The following is a 15,874-nucleotide window of genomic DNA, read 5'->3' on the forward strand; positions in this document are numbered from 1 at the left end:
AAGGATGTCATTCTTCACTATATAATTAACTCAAAAACAATTACAAAAAATCACACATTTGTACCTTAAAAGTTTAAAAAAAAAATTGTAAGGGCAGAGGTAATGAGAGATTTCTTTGTGCATTATATTGATAGTATTTGACATCTAAATGAGTAAAATTGAACTAAATAGCTAATTATTAATTTATATTTCAAACAATTTGATTCCCACATAAACTTCTAGTACGAATAACATGCATAATGCACAATATAACTTTGCCACCAATATAATCTTACCTAACTTGGCCCATAAATAAAAGTAATAAAATAATATATAAGTAGAGGCAAGGGGGTTCTTGCCCAACGCTTCCATCCAAGAAAATAAGTATATCATACATATGGAAGTGAATTTGGCTCAAGGAAAAATACATGTACAAAACCATTATTCATAGAATAAATTATTCTCCGAAGATAAACAACTAAATTGTAAAATCTAGAATACTATAAAACAACTCTGTAAAGGCTTGTGACTAACTCATCCTAGAAACTTGCTCAAGCTAATTTATTTATAGGAATAAAAAAAATATTAATGTAACAGGGAATAGCATAGCCACCATACTCACACAGCATCCTTTTAGTCTTTCTCATTTTTTCTTTCATGGCTTACAAAAAGCAACTTGCCTATTTATATCACCAAACAAAGTTGAAGAGGAACTTTTGTGTCACGAGTCATGATGCCAATCAAAACAACAGATAAATATTGGAAAGAACAAACTGAGAGAAGAAAACAAATCCAGCAATGCATCAATGGAATCGAGGTAGGAACATGCAAGAATATCAGTGTAATTTGAAGCATGTCCTGGTCAAAATAGGCAAGAGAACATGTGAGATCAGCCCATCCATTGATACAATGTAATGAGTTAAGTCCTGTGTATCAAATACGAACCATGAAAGAGGGCAAAACAGGCTGATGGGACCTTTTTTAAAAAGCAAACAGAAAAATATTATTGTGCAATAGAAACTAACTGATGGATAAACTATGTAACCTTAATATATTGCATGCTATCATATTATTTATGATATAGGAAAAGCAAAAAATCAATGCATAGGTTACAGATTTCATTGCACAATGCTCAAGGTGTCCTTCCATATCGCCATCCTTTAAAAAGACATCCTATCAATGGATATATAATATATATATATATATATATATATCGCCAGTTGTAAGCATACATTAGTTTCAATTTAAATAATGACAGAAGGCAGCTCGAAATCTACTGGTGAGATGCCCCTGCTAGTACATTGCACTTCTCTGTATAAAAACAAAAACATGTTCAAAAACAATAACTTAAAAAAACAATCAAGATATAAGGGAGAAAATTCAATATAATAAATATAAATGTTAGATGGTAATACTCTAACTTACTTTGGCTGGACTCTAGTTGAATAACAAATCCCTCAAGTACAAAAAGATCTGAGCTCTTTATGGAAAGATCATCTGAACCCTCCTACAATTGATGGACACAATGAAATATACAGATAGAATAAGGAACCACACATTATGATTTATAAAACTCAACTGTTTTAATAAGGGCAAGAAACCATAAATTAACTACAAACATTCTTTCTCTTCATCTTTAACTCCGTTCAGTCTACTACTTCCAAAGATTGTGGATATCCAGCACTAATCTCAACCTGAAAGGGAGAGAAATCATTTATAAGAAGCCATCTGATGCTCCATACAACAAATCAAGTGTTAAACTAATAAAAAGAAGTTAGAAATCAGAATAAAAAAATGAAGAGAAGAAAGGACAAGGACAATTCAAGCAAAGCTAATAAAATAGAGCTGTGATATTTGAGGGTGAAGACAAGATTCTAATGATGCCATGGTGGCTACTCAATTTGAAATTCAAATTCAAACTATTACTAATGAATTGGTCACGTGTCAGAAGGAAAGTACTATTATGAGGATGTGTGCAATGAGATTGTCAGTGGAAGTAAGTAATAGACACAACGATAGTTTTTTAAGAGCCAAAAGGAAAATACTATTGTGTAATAGAAAATAACTGATAGATAAAGTATAAAACCTTAATGTCTTATATTCCATCAGATTATATATGATATAGGGACTGATGAAAAACAGCAAGCACATTTCATACTTCAGTGCACAATGCTCAAAGTGTCCTTTCATACTCTATATCCTAACAACCATGTCCTATCATACTTAATAAATATGAAACCTTTATCAATAAATTGAGTAGCCATAGGTGTAAAGCTAATCCTGTAGACTTATATCGGTCAATCAAAAGATTATTCATAATCTATAAATAACAAAATCACAAAAGTAATCCTGTAGACTTATATGCTTTTTAAGTACATTTGAAATCCATGTTCTAGCTTCTTCCCCCCCACACACAGAGTAGCTACCACACAAATAAATAGACGATTGAAGAAGAAAAAATAGGGTAAATAACTAATGATTAAGCCAAAAAAAAGTTAAAAGAGAAAGAAAAAGAAAATAAAAGAATCCTTTGAACATGTTCTTACTCCATGTGGTGTTAGTTCAGTTGTTATTCTTCTTCATCATCACCACCGTGCTTGTGGGTCTGCAGGGAGTCAATGCTTTAAACATATTAAGCACCACCAATCCCATCTTCATTAGTTCTAGGTCACCGTTATTGAGCTCAATTATTCCTTCTGTATCACTGAGCTTATGGAGAGGATTGGTGATAAAGATAAAGAAACATAACAGACAATTAAATTGATGGGTAAGTTTCTCAACTATTTTAATTATGTAGAAGCAAACCTTTTTAATTATTTAGGAAAGAGGATGGTGATTTGGCTTCATATTTATCCTAAGCAAAGTCAATATATGTCATGACAAATTTAAATCCTCGATTATTCTGTTACTTATATTTAAGAAAATAGCAGACAATGGTTTAATGGTAAAAGAACATATTATAAAAGTTTAAATGCTTAGGATAATTGAGCTCAGTGTTAGTTCAGTTGTTATTCTTCTTCTTCATCACCGCCGTGCTTGTGGGTCTGCAGGTAGTCGATGCTTTAAACATATTAAGCACCACCAATCCCATCTTCATTAGTTCTAGGTCGCTGTTGTTGAGCTTAATTATTCCTTTTGCATTACTGAGCTCATGGAGAGGATTGGTGATAAAGATAAAGAAACATAACAGACAATTAAAATGATGGGTCAATTTCTCAACTATTTTAATTATGTAGAGGCAAACCTTTTTAATTATTTAGGAAAGAGGATGGTGATCTGGCTTCATATTTATCCTAAGCAAAGTCAATATATGTCATGACAAATTTAAATCCTCAATTATTCTATTACTTATATTTAAGAAAATAGCAAACAGTGGTTTGATGGTAAAAGAACATGTTATAAAAGTTTAAATGATACATTTTAAACCATTGGCATGTAAAGTGATTGGCATATAATTCAAAATAAAGGAAAATCCTCAATCTACCTACCAATCCTTTCAACATAAAATACTGTCAAAATCTTATTAGGAAATAAAAATGGCTAATGACATCGATACTTGAGCATAAATACAACAAAAGGGAGTGAAGAGAGACCGAGATGACCTCTTTGGTTCCTTGCTCTAGCAATGCCAATGGCAGCAACTCCTATAGTTTGAGGTTGATTATTCTGTCTCTTTCTTCTAAAAGAATACGTATCATTTCTCCTTCTCTTCACCATAATTCAACATCAATCCTTGATCCCTGCAGAATAATGTAAAAATGACATTTTGATAGTTAGAAAGCCAGACGCGGGGAATATAATAAATGGTTAAGATTTGATATCTTGGTGGCTAGATGATGAAGTTCACAAGTTGTTCCATAGATTCAAACAATCAAGATGATGCCTTTCAGCTCTTTAAGATAATATATATCTTTAAAATACATAAAGCATGTATATTGGCTGAAAGTGTAGAAAAATTGAAGCAGCCCAGGAAGAAAATGGGAGAGATTAAGGATTTTCCTTATGAGTGACGACCGTTTTTTGAAACACAAAAGGCAAGAAAAAATAGACAATCATTTTCTGGCTTGTCTATGGTGTAACTAAATTTCTATTGCCGACTTCAATTTCCCGTCATGTCCACAGCAAAGTAATGGGATGAGATGTAGAAGGAAAGATGAGAGCCCATACCTACAGTAAAGGAAGAGGTGGTCAGAGGAATCAGAGGATCTGTGGCTTGGCAGAAGCAGTGGTTGGAGTCGGAAGAATTAGAGAACCTTTCCTCAAATGTGAGTTGAGTGATTGAGCTTATAGGAGAAGTGAGGATGCCGAGACAAAGCAAATGGGTAGGAAAACAAATGAGTCTGGTTTTGTGTGGTTGAGCGATTAGGCTTGTAGGAGAAGTCAAAAGCCGAGTGCTATTGCCCTCTGAAAAATGATGATAATGCCGTACAAAATAGGCAAGGAAGTCTTGTAAAAACTCTTCTCCCAGATCCATGTATTAATTAAACCTCCCCTCAGCCGTGCGTTGATGGTGTGAAGCTGACACTGTAGCTAAAGCTAGGTACTGTTCATAGAGCTGATGAACAATGTTTAGTGTCTGGAGCTGTGTTTTAGGAGCGGCTTGCCTGGAATAGATTTGTTATCAAGATTGATTCTCTAATAAAAACATCAATGTTTCGACAATTATCATTTTAGAAGAATCAAAACGTTACCAGATGAATGTGGGCCCGAAAAAAAAAAACGTGACAGGATGAATAAGAGTTTAAAGTTGATATCCTTAAATATCTTGAGAATACTAAATATTTTATTTGACAGGGATTTGAGTTTGTGAACTCCATTCCATTATTATCATTGCAAAGCGAGTTCAGATGCATTTCCACACGACGCAGCTATGATTAGTGAAAGTGATGTTTCTGATCTAATTATTAATCGTGTGTGCGTTTGTCTGTGTGTAAAAGAGCAAGAAGATGATGATGGCAAGGGAAGGAAGGGAAAGAAAGAGTTGGGAGAAAGCCGACCGGTTCTTGAAGGGTCTGCCATCATCATCAGCCAAACAATAAAGAGCTCCAGATTCCACCTCCATTCTCTGCTATATCCTCCTCTCGATTATATATTGCTCTGATGATCATTCACAATTCAACATCTTAATTATATATATATATATATATATATATGTATATATTATTATTACTTAATCCCAGATCAATAAATATTTTTTTTAAAAAAAAAATCAACGGAATTATGTATATCGCGAGGAGGAAGAGCCAGAGAAGGAGAACGCACCTTGATCGATACTCGCAAATTAAGTACTGACAAGCTACGTCCATCTCAATGGTTCCAGGCTTTCAGCTCCTTATATTACTTCTTAAACAGAGGCCCGCACTCACATTGCTTTTACATTCATAACTAGCTAGCATGACAAGGGAGTCAAAGGGCAACTTGTTTTAACCAAGTAACGATAATTAATAATGTGTTTTCCTTTTATTTTAGAGATGATGCTGTATATTTTGTGGTGCAATATTCTTTTTTGAATAATACTAATTTAAAAATAGTTATTTAATTCAGTGGTTAATGTAAAGTTCGCATCGTTAATAATACAATTACATAAAAAGATATGAACTTCTTATTAAATAAATTGAAGTTTTTGATTGTCTTGGATTTTGAGATATTACTAACTTTCACTATAACTTGACAAAGGACCAACATTGCAAACTTTTAAATCTCAAAAAACAACATAATTCTTTCAATTAATTAATCATTTTATTAAGAGTACATAGAACGTGATAGATCGGTGATAATTGACATCTTAAATCGTGTTTCTGGTTAAATAATCTACTCTGCTTAAATTTAAAATTATGTGTAAGCACTCGGTATTTAAAATTTAGATGAGGTGTGGAATTTATTGCTCGTAAAAGCGATTGATGAATCGTGATTTTGCAACAAGAATGAGTATGTGACGACTACAGGGAAGCGAGATCAGGAATAAATGAGAGTGGCGCATTTCTGTTGGAAATAGCACGGTGTAAAAAGTCAAACCTAGGAGTTGCTGTATTTCATTAATAAAATAAATAGGCAAAAAAAAAAAAGAAAAGAATGGATCCGTTTAATGATCAAGATTTGAGCTGCATGTACATATATATACTCCATATCCAATAATAAAGCAAACAGACTGTTTTTTTTTTTTAAATAAAGAAAATCGCATCCAAAAATCGAATGATTCTGAAATTGCTATACAGGATGAAGTTAGATTATGTCGCAAAAAGACTAAAACACTCCTGATCAATTTTTTTTTTTTTTTGGTTCCCGATGAACCTGTTCGTCTCTAGAATTCGACCTTGGTGTCTGAAATAATTGATAAGAAGCCAATCCAGAATGTGGTTCAGCAAAGCCCTGGTTGGATTTTTCCTGGATTAGAACCCAACTTGACTTCAAATCTTCTAGTTCGATGGCTAGCTCCTAAGGGACAAACTTGAAGAGATTCTTACACCATACAAATTGCTGTTCCTGGTTTGGATAACGGGAAAGAGATAGAGCTTCAACTGGTGAAGTTCATGAATTTACTTTCCAAGCATTGGATGAGTCTGGAAATCCTCGTTGCTTAAGTGGGGATGACCCTAGAAGACCCAGAACTCAGAAATGGCAGGTCCGGCGTACGATTTTCTGGTTAACCCTCTCGGTGCCGTGAGAAAAACATTCGAGAAGGCGATCGCGTCAGGGTCCGACCCTTCCTCGTTGAGCAAGGTGGTCTCTCTCAGGTTAAGTCCACCTAACTCGTTTTGGCCTTAATCGTATTTGATACGCTTTCCTTGCTTTTCCTGAATCTGTTGGTCATATTATGTTGAAACTGATATTTCAAGAGAACGGTGGAAATCTCGGCCTGTGGTGAGAGATTTCGACAATGGTTACTTACTCCATCTCGTTTCAGGTTCATCCAAATTTCGAGGGTCTGTACAATCTGACCATCATTCTGCTTTACAAGCACTTCGAAGGTCTCAAATTCACCCCTTGGAAATTTGTATACGATCGAGTGCTTCAAAACATCCCAGTCAGGTTCATCGCAAGCAGTGTTGATTTACGAGAATTTCAGACTTGTAAAGCTTCTGACTCGACCAGGGATGTTTGGTGTAGAAGATGGACCAGGCTTGGAGAAAACGATGATTGTGAAATAAGTGATGATGGTAGATTTCGATGCTTAGATCCAGAAATTTCCATGTAAATCTCCCTCGTATGATGGTTCTTTGGGGATTCTAGAGAGTAATGGATGGGTGCATTCCGCTCATTGTTCATGAGAATTGTTCTCAGTTGATCCTCCGGGTCGGCGACTGTCGGGTGGATTTTTTTTTTTTTAATATCAAGGATAGTTTAATATTTTCATAATATAATATAATTTCATTTAAGTTCCTTAATCTTATAGAACAATTTCTATATCATTCCATTCTTAATTATAAATAAGTCTCTTAGAAGGTCCTTAAATACACATTTTTTATGTTTTTTTAGCCTTATTCATTAGGCATGAAATTTGATTAGATAATATAATTTTTAATCCCTTATATTTAAAGGAGTTATTGATTTAGTCTTTAAAATTCAATTTATTATTTCAATCTTTAACATTTCATAAATTTATCTAAGTGATCTTTAAATTTTTTTAATATTTTTAAATTATGTTAACATGGCTAACAAAATAATGATGGAGCAGTCATGTACTATTACTTTTTTAGGGATGAGAAAAACTACCATGTGTTTTTTTCATTTTTTATTATAAATCAAAATTATAAATTTTAATAAGTATTAATAATATTTTTCTCACACTGTCACTCATAAATAGATAATATTATTAAATTAGAGGGAAAAAAGTAAATATTAATTACAAAGATATTTTATTTCAAACACTTTAATTTTAGGCATAACTATTATGATTAACTAATTTTATAAAACTATATGAATTGGTTGAAATTTTTCTCTATTCAAAGACGGAGAGAGTATATTAATAATGTGAGAAGCAAGAAAACGGACTCGGACAAGGAAAAAAAAAACATATTTAGGAAAAAATTCATGTAGATTAAATTAAGAATTATAAAATAGTAAATTGAATAACACATTAGTAATTAGGATTAGAAGATTTGGCTTATGTACATTAATAAACACACTTAGAAAAAGAATCCACGTAAATTAAATTAAGAATTATAATAAAATGAATAACGCATTAGCAGTTTTGGACTCGAAAATTTAGCTTATGTATATTAATTAATTCACTTTTATATTCCACATCAGTAACTTACTTTGCTTGTCAGCTTTTCTTTTAAGGGCAAATTTGCCGTGCAATTTTCTTTTCATTATGACCTGGAATCAAAGTGCCATTAGAAAGCTATCGGCAGTTCGAAAGTCTTGCCAAATCTAGGAGACTAACGCAATAACTGAAACAAATATTAAAAATTAAAATGATAGAAATTAAATTTAAAAGATTAAATTAAAAACTTTTAAAAAATTAAAATTTGCATTATTATTATATTTATTCTTTATCATGAATTTTTTCCTCTATTACATATTACAAAATAAAATATATTTAATTTTAATAAAAAATATGTTAAAAATGATTTATAAATAATAATAAAAAACAATACATTGTGATGGTAATTCGTAATTAAACAAGAACGTTCTGGCTGGTTTGCTTTTCGTGGGCCTTAGCTGCTTGTAGAAGGGCTTTTACTAGGCCTCTTTCAAGCGCCCTTAAAAAAAAAAAAAGATTTAAAAGCATTACATGACACAAAATGGATCTACCTTATTAATTAATTATCAAAATTGCGTTTTCACCAACATACAAGGGTTGGACACGTTTGAAATTAATTATCAAATTAAGTTCTATATACCAACAGATTGGATCTAGTGAAAGAGTTTAATATCTCATAATATGGTAAATTAATGTTTGAATCTCTACTAGGAGAGATGCATATGTCTAAAGTTTATTTTGTTTCTATTTTTTTTATTTTAAAAATTATTTTGTAATATAGTTTTTAAAATTATTTTTTAAACAAAATAAAATGAAAATCTATTTGGTTATGTCAATTAAAAAATAATTTTAGAATTTAAAAATGAATTGACAGTAATGATTATAAGCAGTTAACGATGGTAATTAATGATAAAATTGACCAAAATAATTATAATTTTTAATAATCAAATATAGTGTATTATAAAAATAAGAATGATAAAATAAAAATAACTTAAATTTATTCTTATTTTTTTATTTTTAAAAATAAAAAATGAAAATAATTTTGGAAACAACTAAATGAACAACACTTATCCGAACAAATTTAAATTTTTTTTTATTTTAAAAAAATAATTTTTAAAAATAGAAAACAAACTGATTAGTATCAACTGTGTTTTAAATAAGATTACTTTTAATAAAAAAATATTTATAAATAATAAAAAAATAAGTTATACATGATGATAAGCAGATATTTATATTGTTTTCTTCCTTTTGACAAGGTCAACCTTTCATATGGAATATATTCCTCTGAAAGAATGAACTTATTCCATTTCAATTTTATAATTTTTACTTACCTTTTTACCCTCATTTTTAGTGCCCCATGCATCATGTACAAGGCATGATGCTGCTTGGCTTATCAAAATGGCTTGTTATAATGACCCATGACTATAATGGTCTTCAATTGTGCTTTTTTTATCTGTATATAAAATTTATTTTTTAAAAGCTTATTTTATTCTTAAATATAAAAAATGTCATAATAATTTTAAATAAATAAATAATTTTATTCTTATCTTGAAAAATGAAAGAGATATTAATTATGTGCTTTACTCATCACCATAATGTTTAATTGATACATTTATTAGGGGAAAAATTAAAAAAATGCTATGATTTTATGAGTTTTCAATTAAATAATAAATGTTTATTGATATACAAAAATTAATTAAAAATATTTTATATATAGTGACAAATGAAATGCATTACTCAAGTAATATTTTGTTTGGGAAAGAACGTACATAAGGTGTGTTACAATGTTAATATAAAATTTATCTTCTCTGATGGAAAGTCACGGGCAAGATAGTTTTTTTGGTCTATATTAAATGTCAGACAAAATTTTTTTTTTCTTTTGAGATAATGGGATTGGAAACATCAATGTAAATAATAGTAAAATTATAGAAATATTAGAGTGCATTCTTTCATTAAAGAGGGGGCTCACTTTAAAGAAAAGAAAATTCCTTTTCTCTTGCCAACTAAAGGGATTATGCTATTTACCGCGCAAAGGAATTATGCTTGATATATAGAAATTAAATTCGTTCATTTGTACTAGTTGTAGACGCAGACGAATACATGATCATTCTCATCTTATATTTCAACATCGTCCCAAGCCATCATTTAACACGCAATATAAAGCATAATGTAAGGAATATGATAGAAAAATAAGTATATATACTATAAATCTCATATATAGTTCGTCAAACATATTATTTTCCATGCCATCTTATGTTAATATACCAAGAAGAAGGAGATCAGAGCTGTAATATATACTATTTTATTGATCACATTAAAAAAAAAAAAGGATAACCAAGGCAATTGATCCAAGTGATCATGGCTGATCAAAAGCGCTGAGGGAATATGTAAATTGACTTTTCTAAAGGTGGAAAAATATTTGACCACATGCCAACTCATGAAAAGCTAGCTAGGGAATACTGATACGTCTATATATATATATATGATTATGATATAAGGCAGATGTGCTTGGAAAATCCTATGTTGAGAATATCAATAATATGGGATAGATCCTGGCATGTCAATGATATTGCTGAGCACGGTTACATTTGTGAAGCTTCCCTTGCTACCTGAAACGACGACATGATCGAACACGAAACCAGTGAATAAAACATCTGAAAATATGCTTGAGGCACATGTGCTCCAATAAAATAAATATAAGATGAAATAATTATACATAAAATAATTGCAAAATGGAGACAAGGAGGCCACCGAGACTTCAAATTTAAAGATACCTGGAAATATGCTTGAAGCTGCTTCTTCAAAGTGGTGTACTCGTGCTTTACTTGTTGGAAAATCCTATTGCACCTGAGAATTAAAGCGCATGCATTATTTTCTCACAAATTAATTCATTTGAATTGAGAAACGCAGAACAGTTCATCCATTCATGTTTTTTTACCCGTCGGCGTTTCTAGCGGCGCAACATTCATCGAATCTAGCGCATTCAAGTTTCACTCTCTTGGCTCCGATACTGTCAATACATATACATGAAGAACATTTGAGAGTTAACCAAGTTCATTACGAGGAAATTAAATGAAGAAGGATTGCGTACCCAGAGGAACTGCCCTTGAATTGGTGCATGTAATCATCGAGCTTGTCGAAATCCATTGGGCTGGCGAGGCTGTGTTGGACGTAGATACGCCAAAGTTAACGAGGAGGAGTAATCAAGAGATCAGTGGTAATTAATGAAGGAAGGATTTAATTTAATTAATTATATTACAGTGCGTGTTCGATGTTGGAGAGCATTCTAGCAGAGTCGTTGTAAAAGAGTGTGACAATTTCCTCAACGAAATTGGGATTAGAATCGTCCTGCAACCCCTCCAGCTCCTCAAACTGTTCATCCAGGTACCCCTAAATACACCATCCAATAATTCAATTGAACACTGCCTCAAATTCACGCTTGCTTATAATCATCGATTAATATATTTCAATATATATATATATATATATTAAAGAAGAAGATGACATATAATACCTGATCAAAGAGGGACCTTCTCATGAAGGCAGCCTCCTGCTGGAGCTGAGCCTTTTTCATTTTTTTTTTCTTTGAAGGAAAAATATATAGAAAGGGACAGAAATGAATGGAAGAAGTGGGGGAATAGAGTTCTTGCGTGATGCATAGCTTCGTGATGGCAGCGACGGTATTTATAGCTTCAGGTCACGTGATTCCTATTCACTTCCTATTTTCCGTTTTCGGTTTCCAATTCTTTTTTCACCATTTATTTCTTTTATACATAAATAGTATGAATAATGACAATATTACTTAACTTTCACATGTTCCCATACCATCTGATACTTGCATTTGTTTTACTTCTCTGTCCCTGTCGAATTCATATTTTTTAAAATTCTTAATAATTACACTGACAACCAAAAACAACGATTGCGGTCCACCTTCCCTATATTCTTTTACAATATAAATAAACTCATTCTCTCTCTCTCTCTCACACCCCCACTCCCACACATTTCAACTGTGTATTTCAAAAATTTTAACATATTTTTCTTCAAATTTAAATAAAGTTATTATATGCCAAACATCGTGTCGTTATTTTGTGTGTGTGTGTGTGTGTAAAGGAAAAAAGAAAACAGCTGTCTGCCATTCTATTTTAATGTACTGTATTGTTTTATTCATTCTCGTATGTTGTTGTCGTCCGAGACACGGTATCATAGGACAAACGCAAAAATAAAAATTAAGGTACGCCAGTTTATGAATAATATAATTTTCTTATAAATTACATATACTGATACTTTATAAAGTTAAATTACACTTTAAAAATGCATGATATTATTTGTAGTTTATAAATGGTGACCTACAATAAATTTCATATTAAATATTGATTAATTATATATATGCTAAGTCTCATGTAATCTTACATTTTACGTTATTTCGATATTAATGATTTACATCTTATAGAATTATAATGTTATTTTTATATTTGTAAATAAAAATGTGGTTATAAAACTTACACACATGTTACGCTTTATCTAGATTAACAAAGTATAATAGGGTTAGAGGGCAAATTTTTCCCTGAAAATTTGCCAGGTACAGTCCTAAAGTAACGTTAAACTATTATTTTGAATGTTCAAGGGCAATTTTATTTGAGAAGTTTGTTTGAAGTGGTAATGGATATCATAAACTTTTAATTGTCACAATATTTTTGAATTATAAATTTTCAAATCAAGCAAAAGATCCAGCAATTTGTTATAACCTAAGATTATAATAAGATTTTAGATTGAATTATATTGAATGCCTATAAGTTAAAATCTAAGCTAGTTTATGTTTTTCAAGGACATGTTTGAACAAGTCTAAATTTAAGCTCAAAAACATTGCTCTGATAAAAAGTTTAGAATATTGATTACTCATTTAGAAAACTTTTGAGAGCAAAATTGCTATTTAATCCCACTAAAATTTTTTAACTAATAATCAACGCTAGCCAAACATTATTATAGAACAAAAACGTACTATTTTTTAGACTTCTGAGATGATATTGTGTAAATTAAATGTTAAGACTATCCGGTGCACCTAGCGAAAAACTTTTAGGACAAATATATCATTTAACCCAAAAATAATATGTAAGATAACAAAATATTTTGACTGTCATTAGGTGATAGTATTTTTTTTAAATTATAACGTCAGTGTGTGTGTATTATTTTCATACTATACAACATGCTTATTATTCTCCTATATAAAACACTAGAAGTATTTTCACATGTGACATGATAAACTTATGTTTATTCTGAACCACTGGCCCAAAAAAGAGTTTATTCGAACCAACCAAACTGTGAGATATACATAGAATATTGTCAAGTGGCCAATATTCATTCTCCCCATTTGTTTTATTCCCACTCATGAAAGCAAGCAGAGAAAAAATTTTAACATATTAAATTTTTTTATTTAATATTTTAATACAATTTTTATAAAATATAAATTGAGAGGAAGAAAAGTAGAAAGACTCGCATCCACTTACCCGGATCTCCCCATCCCTCAGAAACACAGTTTCTAATTTTTTTTTTTTTTTTGGCTTCTCCTTCGTATGCAAGCAAAAACACTTTCTCATATTTCTTAGACGCCCACCCTATTATCATATAACAAACTACATCATATTTGAAATATCATGGTATGCAAGATAATAGAATTAAAATCATGATATTCTATAAACTCCTTTAAATAGTGTATACATGACGTTTACTTTTGAAGAAAGTATATTGATACATATCATATAATTGACAAGTTACTGTTATTTATTCTTCCAATTTGATTTTCCCAGCTAGAAAGCAGCCACCTTTTATTCATACATTGATATTGATTTTTTGTTGTTTGTAACATGCAGATATTTTCATTTCGATTAACAGACAGAGGCGCACGCGTCCACCTCCACGAAAGGCAAGAGCTGGTAAATGGATGGACTGACTGATATAAACTTCGGCCCGAAATCCAATTACCTAAAAATTCATCAATTCTTTGTACCTGGCCTTTATTGATTAGCTTCAAGATCGGGTCCAAAATTCTTTTTTTATTTATTTTTATTTTTATTTTTTTGGACTTTTAATTTTTTTTAACATTAAAACATTACATATTCATTCTCTAAAATAGAAATTATAATATTTAAAAATTAAAAAAAGTAATGTAAATCTTAATTTTAAAGTACAAACACAGTCTAAAGTCTCAATTTAATCTAAAAAATTAAAATATTTCATTTTTAAAGGAAAAAAAAACAAAACAAGATTAAACAAATAGATTGAGCCTTTTTTTAAAGGCTTAAACGGGCTAGTTTTAAAAGCCTTTTTATATGAAAATGCTTCAATTTTTAAAACTCAAATCCTAAGAATGCATGCTTAAATGGGTAGCTTGATTCCAGCTCAAATGCCCACCTTTTTTTTTTTTGTTCCCCCTATTTTTATAGCAACTTCCCTATATATATGTTTACATGTATCTCTATGCATGGTTACCAGTAGGATAAGATACATAAAAGCAAGCGCGAGCAAAAGATAAAAATGCACTTCTAGCTTATAGAATAAGTATTGGCACAAAAAAAAAAAGCTAATGGAATAAAAAAAAAAGATAAGTAAGAATAAGTCTGACTGGATACTCCTGTCGTTTTAAATCCAAGGAAAAATACAATAAAATGTTCTTTAAAAAAAAAATTACACGTCTAGCTTACCGTTTAATAAATCAGTGATGGCAATTAACTAATAACACTAAAAGTATAAATTCCATTGATCAATAACTTCAATTATTTAAAAGAGAGGTTAATATTTGGGCAGCCAAGGAGAATTTTGCATAATCTATCCAAAGATTCAAGTCTTGTTTGGTTGATAGAAAAAAAAAATGAAATGAATTAAAAAAAATAAAGGTAAAAATAAAATCATCAAAATGTGAAAGGAATAAATGAATCATATTCATTAAAGAAAAGGATGATCCAGTTCATAAGATTAAAAGTCATGATTTATAAAATTTTTAAGTAGTATAATAATTTTTACATTTGTAATAAATAATACTCCCTTCCTCTCAAATTATAGGACATTTTTGAAAAAAAAAATTTCATCTTAAAATTTAAAACACTTTTAGTAGATTAAAATTTTATTAAATGCACTAATTTCAAAATTACCCTTTCTCTCTCTATAATTAATTTTCATCACTTCTCTTTTCAATATATTAAATGATGGGTATTTTGAAAAGTTTATATTTTTATTTTAAAAAAATAAGATTGTTAAATGTATTTAATAAAGTTTATTGATACGTAAAATTTTATCTAAAAGTGCCTTATAATTTAAAACGAAGAAAGTATTAAGTTTTATCATGAGTGATGAATGATTTAATTTATTTTTATTTTGATTCTCTTAATCAATTCCATTCCCATCATTTTTAGCAAACAAAATGCGATCTTTGATTTTAAACTTACGCCCTCATTTGCTTCAAAAACCAGGACTTACTCTGCATTTCAAGGCTTTCCCACCTATAGAATTTACAATTATGAAGACGAGGATAGTTGTTGGCAACCAAAAAAAAAAAAAAAAGGAATGAAAGTCATCTCGTGTAATTATAGCCTTAGGTACAAGCATCGTGCTATATTGACCACTTTTACGCAAGAATCCAATGAATAGGCGGACTTCTGCCTACTCCCCATTGAGATAAGGAAACATTAACACGAG

At 30.6% G+C, this 15,874-nt stretch overlaps 2 protein-coding genes and 1 long non-coding RNA gene across 4 annotated transcripts; 1 reads left to right on the top strand and 2 right to left on the bottom strand.

Annotated features, from left to right (window-relative positions):
- Positions 1–637: 637 nt before the first annotated feature.
- Positions 638–4,546, bottom strand: LOC129303564 (uncharacterized). Its single transcript, XR_008591510.1, has 5 exons — positions 4,147–4,546; positions 3,582–3,719; positions 1,599–1,673; positions 1,405–1,486; positions 638–1,290 (listed from the first exon to the last, which is right to left on the bottom strand). It is a non-coding gene; the product is annotated as an uncharacterized LOC129303564 (long non-coding RNA).
- A 1,607-nt stretch (positions 4,547–6,153) lies between these two features.
- LOC129298755 (uncharacterized) lies at positions 6,154–7,344 on the top strand. 2 transcript variants are annotated; one of them, XR_008590420.1, is made up of 2 exons: positions 6,154–6,713; positions 6,884–7,344. XR_008590420.1 is itself a non-coding variant. In XM_054937191.1 (2 exons), the coding sequence occupies exons 1-2, from the start codon at positions 6,595–6,597 to the stop codon at positions 7,172–7,174; spliced, it is 396 nt and encodes a 131-aa protein (XP_054793166.1). In that variant the 5' UTR covers positions 6,154–6,594; the 3' UTR covers positions 7,175–7,341. The 2 variants fall into 2 exon arrangements, 1 of the variants encoding a protein (XP_054793166.1); XM_054937191.1 differs by having other exon boundaries at positions 6,154–6,699; positions 6,884–7,341.
- Positions 7,345–10,466: 3,122 nt separating this feature from the next.
- On the bottom strand, positions 10,467–11,854 carry LOC129299383 (histidine-containing phosphotransfer protein 4-like). The gene is made up of 6 exons (XM_054937859.1): positions 11,700–11,854; positions 11,445–11,575; positions 11,277–11,345; positions 11,124–11,195; positions 10,960–11,032; positions 10,467–10,794 (listed from the first exon to the last, which is right to left on the bottom strand). Exons 1-6 carry the CDS (start codon positions 11,757–11,759, stop codon positions 10,768–10,770), a joined length of 432 nt encoding a protein of 143 aa, XP_054793834.1. The 5' UTR covers positions 11,760–11,854; the 3' UTR covers positions 10,467–10,767.
- Positions 11,855–15,874: the final 4,020 nt, after the last annotated feature.

Source organism: Prosopis cineraria, unplaced genomic scaffold, assembly GCF_029017545.1.
Source record: "Prosopis cineraria cultivar Desert tree isolate PC_DT_omini unplaced genomic scaffold, ASM2901754v1 PC2, whole genome shotgun sequence".
NCBI lineage: Eukaryota > Viridiplantae > Streptophyta > Magnoliopsida > Fabales > Fabaceae > Prosopis > Prosopis cineraria.